We start from the raw sequence: 8,477 nt of genomic DNA, 5'->3' as shown, positions 1-8,477 counted from the left end.
TTGTTAGGTTGATTTCATCATTGTGCGAACATCATAGATTTCACTTACACAAACCTAGAGGGCGCACCTAGGCTATGTGGCCTATTGCTCCCAGGCTGCAAGCTTGTACAGCATGTTACTGTAGCCTATAGACCAGTGGTCGGCAAACTCATCAGTCAACAGAGCCAAATATCAACAGTACAACGATTGAAATTTCTTTTGAGAGCCAATTTTTTTAAACAAACTATATAGGTAGGTACATTGTTATTAACTTAATTAGGGTACTCCTAAGGCTTAGGAAGAACCACACTCAAGGGGCCAAAGAGCCGCATGTGGCTCACAAGCCGCAGTTTGCTGACCACGGCTATAGACAATTGTGACACAATGGTAACTATTTGTGTGTCTAAACATATACAAGGTACAGTAAAATACAGTGTGAAAGATAAAGTGTCTGTGTGTGCAGGCTCATGGACAGGCAGAGGGAGAGAGAGAGAGAACACGTGCCCATACGTGTATTACAGCATATTGTTCTAGTCGTTCTATCTCATCATTAGTTATTGTTAATCTCTTACTGTGCCTAATTTATAAGTTAAACTTTATCATAGGTATATAGATATAGGAGGGTCCAGGCATCCACTGGGGGTCTTGGGAGGTGTCCCCCATGGATAAGGGGGGACTACTGTATCCACAAAGTCACATTCCCAACCATGTCTGGGTCATTTTGAACAAGTCGCTTCACCTCTCAAAGCCTGGGTTTCCTCATTTGTCAGATGGGCCGTGTGCAGAGGAGGCGGGAGGGTTACAGGTAACATAGGCACAGCACCTGCCTGGCACAGTGGCTACTCCATAGATTTCAATCAGGACATCCTGCCCAGAGGCCTCGGGTACTCGAATATTTGTGAATTCGGTAGTGCCAAACACCACGGTCTCTCTCCTGGGTACCAGATCACAGAGAAAAATAGCCCCGATCTAAAGAACAAACGGGGCAGTTTCAACTCACTGGCATTGTGTCATTGTCTCGCTTGCTACACTTATTGGACAGCTGTATTAATGTGTTACTTTGAACAAATCTCTCTCCAGTTCCTTACTGCCTGTCAGTGAATGGTAACTTTCATTCCATAATGTTGCCCCTCACACACTTACTGCCAAGAGCAGAACCAACCTCAGTTACTTTTTTAAAAATCTATATATATAAAAGGCTAAGTGATCGACCATCCATCCAACTGTCCAACCGGTCGACGAGCCAGTACATATGACAGACACTGGCAATTTAAAAATAAGCATTGACTATTTTAATTTTATACTACTAGAGGCCCGATGCATGAAATTCGTGCAAGGGGCTCGGCCCTCGCAGCCCCGGCTTCGTCCGGAAGTCGTCCAGACAGTCATTCCACTGTTCAGCCGTCTGGCCTAATTAGCACATTCTGCTTTTATTATTATAGATATTATATATACTATTTTGACATATAATTTTTTGCAGTAACAATTACCACATGAATCTTTCTTCAAATTAATTTCCTTTGAATGTGCACGAATCCGGGCACTGGGCCACTAGTATATTTATTTTTTATTATTTCAGAGAGGAAGGGAGAGAGAGAGAGAGAGAGAGAGAGAGAGAGAGAGAAAGAGAGAGAGATAAAAACATCAGTGATGAGAGAGAATCATTGATCGGCTGCCTCCTGCACGCCCCACACTGGGGATTGAGCCTGCAACCTGGGCATGTGCCCTGACCGAGAATCGAACCGTGACCTCCTGGTTCATAGGTCCATGCTCAACCACTGAGCCACGCCGGCCGGGCTCAGTTAGTATTCTTAATCAATGACAACAATCCAGGGGTCCCCGAGTTCTTTAGAAACCTAATGAATGGCTTTAACAACGTTCTAGCTTCTAACCACACCTCCACAGTAAGGAAATGTGCAGTAATTTTGCTTCCTGAGGATAGAAACAAATTGAAGACTTCCTTCAAAACATTATTCAATCCACCCTAAAACATAATGTAACCTCACACGTGTTCAAGCATGGAAGTTCTTTGCCACGGCCATCATACATACAGAGACGTTATTACAGTGGAAGCTCAACTCAGGGGGAAGCAAGGGAGAAAGGTTTCCTCTCAGGGGGAGGTAGCTTGGCTTCATATCATTTGCAAGACAAACAGCAATTCCCCGCCAGAGTCCTGGGGGCAATGCCCACAGAGTATGGCTTTGCCCACAGAGGGACTGGAGTCGGCACCGAGGAAGGCGGTTGAAAATTGGGGCCAGAACGCACCTGCCCTCCTGGGTTCCTGGGCTGAGACAGCCTTCGCTTAGTTTCTGTCAAGGACACAGGGAGGTGTCTTTCCGGATAAAAGCAGGATTCCAGAGGTCTGGCCCAGTTCTCTGAATCCAGGAGAGAGAGACACGCCCTGGTGTCTGTGGCCTGGTGCCCCACGGTAGGAGGGAACCCCCGGGAGGCACCGGCAGGTAACGCTCACTTGTTCTGCGGGGTACACTTCAGCTTTTCCCATGTTAAGTCTGTCCTGGCTAGAGGAGGCAGGGCTGCAGGTTCCTAGCGTCCTCAATCAGCTATGAGTGTAGCGACAAAACCAAGCTACGTGTCTGTCTGCTTGACTGACAGCAGCTGGCAAAGGTCAAGGGTCCTCACCCATTAGCCGAGTGTTGGCTGGATTGACGGGTGAATTCACTGAGCACTGAGTTCAGCTGCGAGAATGACCCCTTCGGATAGCAGCTGTGCCCCTTCGTGCCCTCCCTGGCTTTCTGTTTTGTTAGTGGAAGCAACAAAACCTGTGATTATTCACAGGTAAAAAGCTGACCTGGTTTTTTTTTAAGATGATAAAGTAAAAGCGTTTTTACTTTGCTTTGTGATAAACCTGCTCTTTCCTACATTCTTACTGCGTGTTTGTGTCCTGGGGAACCGGATGCTTCCCAATTAGAAGGAAAAAACCAAGTCGAAAGGGATGTTAGAAATCCCCAACCCAGTGCGTCGGCTCCTTTCATTGTCTCACAAGTTGTTCTTGCTGGACATCCTCGAAGGGGAGCGTGCCCTCTAAGAGCCACCTACCCGGGATCGGAGGGCAGGAGGGGGTGGAAGGGAAGGGGACGAGGGAGGAGGGGAGGGAGCCCTACCAGTTACCAGCACTTACCCTGTGCCTGTGCCGAGTCGCGGACCTGCTGCCTGGTCTGGGCTCCAGCAGCTGAGACAGAGATGAGCCAAGTTAACACAGGAGCAAAGCCCACACCTCTCCTCTTTCAATAATATAGCGTTCAATTCCTCCCTCTGCGGAGGAGCTGGGGAAGAGGCGGTGGCTGCATGCTGAGGCAGGGGGTGAGTCTCTGCTGCGGGCGCCAAAGCCTCCTCTGCCCCCAAGGTTCCCCCGGCCAGTTCACTTGTAGCGCCTGCGCTCTCCCGCTCTTCCCAGGGTCCTCGGCCTGTCCAGCGGCCTCTCCTTCCTTTCACCTGCTGCCTCTTCTCCCAGGTGTTTCTGCACAGCCCTGGGCAGGACTGCAAGGCCTGGGAGAGGAAGTGGCAGCTCCTGGGAATGTTCTCAGAAAGGATTCCTGGGTTTTTAAGGCCATAGGCCGGCCTGGTTTTCTTTTAAGATAATAAAGGAAGGACATGGAAGTGGCGGCGGCGGAAGCTCAGGCGGTGTGCTCAGTGGTTGAGCATCCACCTATGAACCAGGAGGTCCCCATTCAATTCCTGATCAGGGCAGATGCCCAGATTGCCGGCTCCATCCCCAGTAGGGGGCGAGCAGGAGGCAGCCGATCAATGATTCTCTCTCATCATTGATGTTTCTCTCTCTCTTTCCCTCTCCTTTCCTCTCTGAAATCAATAAAAAATATATTATATAAAAAAAGAAGAAGCAGCGGGAAAAGCAGTCCAGAGGAGAGGGAGCGGCTGTCAGACTCTGTGAGTCCTGGTGGGGTCGCGCTCAACAGTACAGCAGGCCTCGGGCACCCTGAAGGTCACACCGTCCTCCCCTCGGCCCGCCTCTGTGAGATCACGCAAACCAGCCGATGGTAGTGTCAGCGGTTAGGAGCGACCCATCCGGGGTGAGTCTGAACCTCGCCTCTGCCGCTTCCCGGCTGATGACCATGGTAAGTTCATGAGCCATCCGAAAGCAAGGACCACAGGTGCACCCACCACACAGGGCTGCTGTGATGCGTAGACGAGCTGTACATTTCCAGCACGTAGAGTAGCCTGGGATCGAGTAATAGCATCATCAGCAGTGTTGGGGTGCAGGGCGGCAGGCAGCCCCCAATAGCCCACAATGGCATATTGATTATTTTGAATTAAAATTACTTGACGAGCAGCCGGCACAAGGAGGCACCTTGACCCTCCAGGGTCCCCTTGAATGCAGGACATGGGTCTCCCAGGAAAGGATGCCCTCCTAGCTGGCGGGGGGGGGGGTGCTGAGACACCCTATTGCTGCCGTTAAGGACGCCAGAGCCTACAAGCTTGCAAGAACAAGCCTGTCACTCCTTCACGAACTCACTGCGCAAGCCCAAACTCGGTGCAGAGTCTCAGTAACCAGCACCCAAACTTAAGTGTCTTTGTCTTGTGATTTCTTCACAAATTTCTTGTTTGTCTGAAAAATAGAAAAAGCTGGCTGCTCCGTCATTTCGGACGGCATCATCATTTATGATCTCCTGTGTGCGTGCATGACACTGCCTTTTGTCCTGTTAGTCTGTCTGGCTTTGTGCCAGTGTATCAGTGCAGCCATCAGAACCCAGGAAGGGCCGAGGGGGCGGACCCCCCACCCCCACCCCCAGCAGCAGCAGCATAGAAGCAGACACAGCCAGGAGCCCTCTCTCTGGGGTGCTTTGCGGTGGGGGTGGGGGTGCTGTAGGGGGTGAAGAGGCCTCTCTCTGTGCCTTCCCCAGGCTCCATGTGGTGAGCTCAGAGTCTGGGCCTCCACTGGGCACCAGGACTGTCCGTCGGCACGGCGTCCAGGTTAGTTCTGTGAGCCACTTGCAAAGCTGAAACTGGGGCTCCCCAGATGGTATCTAGGGCACTGGATCTATTTCATTTTATTTTTTTATTGAATGTATTGGGGTGACATTGGTTAATAAAATTATATTGGTTTCAGGTGCACAATTCTATAAGCCATCATCTGTAATGTGTGTTCACCACCCCAAGTCAAGCCTCCTTCTACCACCATTTATTCCCCCTTTACCTTCCTCCACCTCCCCCACCCCCTTTCCCTCTGGTAATCACCCTACTGTGGTCTGTCTGTGTCTATGAGTTGGGTGTTTTGTTTTGGTTTTGCTTAAGCCCTTCACCTTTTTTCACCCAGCCCCGCACCCCCTCCCCTCTGACAGCTGTCAGTCTGTTCTCTGTATCTATGAGTCTGTTTCTATTTTGATTGTTAGTTTATTTTGTTCATTAGATTCTGCAGATAAGTGAAATCATGTGGTACTTGTCTTTCTCTGACTGGCTCATTTCACTTAGCATAATATTGTCCAGGTCCATCCATGATGTCAAAAAAGGTAAGATTTCCCTCTTTCTTACAGCCCAGTCGTATTCGTGATGTAGATGTACCACAGCTTTTTTATCCACTCATCTACTGATGGGCATGTGGGCTGCTTCCAAACCTTGGCTATTGTAAACAACACTGCAATGAACATAGTGGTGCATATATTTTTTCAAATTAATGTTTTGGGTTTCTTTGGATATATCCCTGAATCAAATTGTTTGGGTTAATTTTTTTTTCTTTATTGATTAAGGTATTACATATGTGTCCTTATCCCCCCCCTCCCCCTTGCTCCCCACCCGGTGCCTCTGTTTGGGTCAATTTTAAAAGAGGATCAATGTATTGCCATTGTCTGATGAGAGAAAACAGGAGGCGCTGAATTCCTCGTGCTCTTACACACACAAACACTGCAGGGCGCGGCAGAAGAAATTGTTGCTAATGCCCCCTTCAGAGCAAGGGCAATTGTCCTGGGCGAACTTAAGGAATGGTGGCAGCCCTGCAGGGCAGTGACTTCCCAGGCTTTGTGTCTGTGCTTTTTCCACGTTAGGCACAGGCTAAGTTCTTCACCCACCCATTTCACAGATGAGAAACTGTCTCCGAAGTTAAACAACTTGTTCAAAGTCTGACTCATAAAGCAGAGCCCCTGCTTTGTTTACGGTTGTTGTAAAAACTGCCTCATTATCACACCCACACAGAGCTCTCCGCCCGCGGTGGGTTTTCCCAGCTCCGCCCACTTGCCTGCAGCGGGCGGGACCTTCCTGGTTGAGGGGGCCGACCCAGTGCACCCGGCTTGAGAACAGCTAAGCGGTTTTGGCCTCCGACTGTGAACAGCAGTGCTTTGGGGGCAGTTTCTCCATCTGCCCCCAGCTTAGTGGTGGGTGCTTGGCTTGAACCAGATGGAATGAGGGGGCGCCTTGGGCTTCCTTATCTCACTGGAAAGAACCGGAAGCTCTTCTACTCATCTGGTCGGTTGCACACGATACCTTAGGCCACCTGGTTCTGAAGCTCCTTTTGCCATTTACTGGAGCTCTAGATCTTGGCAATGGCCGGCTTTTACTTTTTTTTTTAATTGTGAGAAAAAGCACTCCTGTCCTTGTGTGACACCAGCTTGGGCTGTGACCTAAGAGTCAGCGAATCTCAAATCTCACACTCATAGGATTTTCTCTGGATAGGATCATGGAAAACAAAACAGAAGTAATAAACTTACCTCTCAACTCACCAAGACGCTGAAAGGAGAGGAATACATACTAGATACGCTAGGGACCATTTCCCTAAAGATAAACATGCTTGAAGTGGGGTGTGGGGGCGGGGGGTCTCCTGTCTGGGAGTTACAAACCCTCTGGAGCATGCCCACCTTCCTTTCAGATTTTCTTCCGTTCCTTCCACAACTCCCCAGGCTACCGTAGCACATGCAGGAAGGGCATAGAGCAGGGATTCTCCTTCTTTCTTTTTTTCTTCCTGCTTTCCCTCCTTTGTATTCCTCTTCCTGTTTCTTCCATCTCCAGCTAACCTTGTTCCTGATGAAGACAAAACAACACAAAACAAAACAAAAACAGGTGGGAGAAGAAGGTGGGGAATTTGGAGTGGTCACAAGTTCTTAGTCCAAATTCTTTTGTTTCCCCTTTCAGGCCTTGAGAACAAAGATGCTACTTCTCCACCCAAGTAAAAAGTTCCAAACACCTGAGTGGGGCATGACCACCATGGACTATGAGCCCAGGCTCTGTGTGTGAGCCAGCAGCGTCTGCATCCTGTGTGTTTTATCCCGGATGCTCTGCTCCCGGGGAAGCCAAGGCATGGTGGTCCTGCCCCCGGAGAACCAGACAGCGCCAGTGGAATTCGTGCTCAGAGGATTTTCTTCCACCCGAGAGCTAAATATTTTCCTCTTCCTGATGTTCCTCGTTTTCTACATCTTAATTGTTTCTGGAAACATCCTCATTGTCCTGCTGGTTTTGTTCAGCCATCACCTCCACACCCCCATGTACTTCTTCCTGGTGAACTTGTCCTTTCTGGAGATCTGGTATACCTCCGACATTGTCCCCAAGATGTTGCTGATCATCATAGCTGAACAGAAGACCATCTCTGTGGCCGGATGCCTGGCACAGTTCTACTTCTTCGGGTCCCTGGCTGCCACTGAGTGTCTGCTGCTTGCTGTGATGTCCTATGACCGCTACCTGGCCATCTGTCAACCTCTCCACTACCCCATCCTCATGACTGGCCCCCTCTGCGTGCGGCTGGCTGCCGGTTCTTGGCTCTGCTGCTTCCTCCTGACAGCCATCACTATGGTCCTGCTGTCTAGACTAACCTTCTGTGGACCCAAGGAAATTGATCACTTCTTCTGCGACTTCACTCCTCTGGTGCGCCTCTCCTGCACGGACACCTCGCTGACCGAGACCATTGCTTACGCCACCTCTTCAGTAGTGACGCTGGCCCCATTTCTTCTCATCACAGCTTCTTACTCCTGCATTCTTGCCACCATCCTGAGAATCCCATCTGGCACAGGCCGGCAAAAGGCCTTCTCCACCTGCTCCTCCCACCTCACCATGGTCGCAGTGTTTTATGGGACGCTGATAGCCACGTACCTTGTACCCTCAGCCAATTCATCTCAGCTCTTGCGCAAAGGGTCCTCTCTGCTCTACACCATCATGACGCCCATGTTCAACCCCATCGTCTACAGCCTGAGAAACAGAGACATCCATGAAGCCGTGAAAACCTGCTTGAGGAAGAAGCCAGGTTTCTTCAGGTGAAGCAAAAGGGAAAGGGGCCATATTTGCCCAAGGGTTGGTGAACTGGATTGAGGCGCTTAGAGTCTTCCTAAAAGGCAACTACGTAAACCAGGAGCTACCAAAGCCAGGTGACCAGATGCCTCTGACTATGGTGAGGACACTGCCGAGTCCTGGCAGCTTCAGGTGAACTGATGTCCCAGAAATGGTCTACGTAGGACAGATTCTGCTCCATCATCCTCGGTAGAGCTGGAGCCTTATGTTACAGCTCACACCCAGAATGAGCTGGTAAGGCTGGGTACTCACTC

The 8,477-nt window shown here is 50.0% G+C and overlaps 1 protein-coding gene across 1 annotated transcript; it reads left to right on the top strand.

Moving 5' to 3' along the window:
- The first annotated feature begins 7,242 nt into the window (after nucleotides 1-7,242).
- On the top strand, nucleotides 7,243-8,193 carry LOC102419719 (olfactory receptor 6F1). The gene has a single exon (XM_006092629.1). It carries the CDS (start codon nucleotides 7,243-7,245, stop codon nucleotides 8,191-8,193), a length of 951 nt encoding a protein of 316 aa, XP_006092691.1.
- The last annotated feature ends 284 nt before the right edge of the window (nucleotides 8,194-8,477 follow it).

This window comes from Myotis lucifugus, unplaced genomic scaffold, assembly GCF_000147115.1.
Source record: "Myotis lucifugus unplaced genomic scaffold, Myoluc2.0 scaffold_101, whole genome shotgun sequence".
Lineage (NCBI taxonomy): Eukaryota > Metazoa > Chordata > Mammalia > Chiroptera > Vespertilionidae > Myotis > Myotis lucifugus.
The sequence above is the reverse complement of the archived record's forward strand: the minus strand, read 5'-3'. Positions and strand labels throughout refer to the sequence as shown.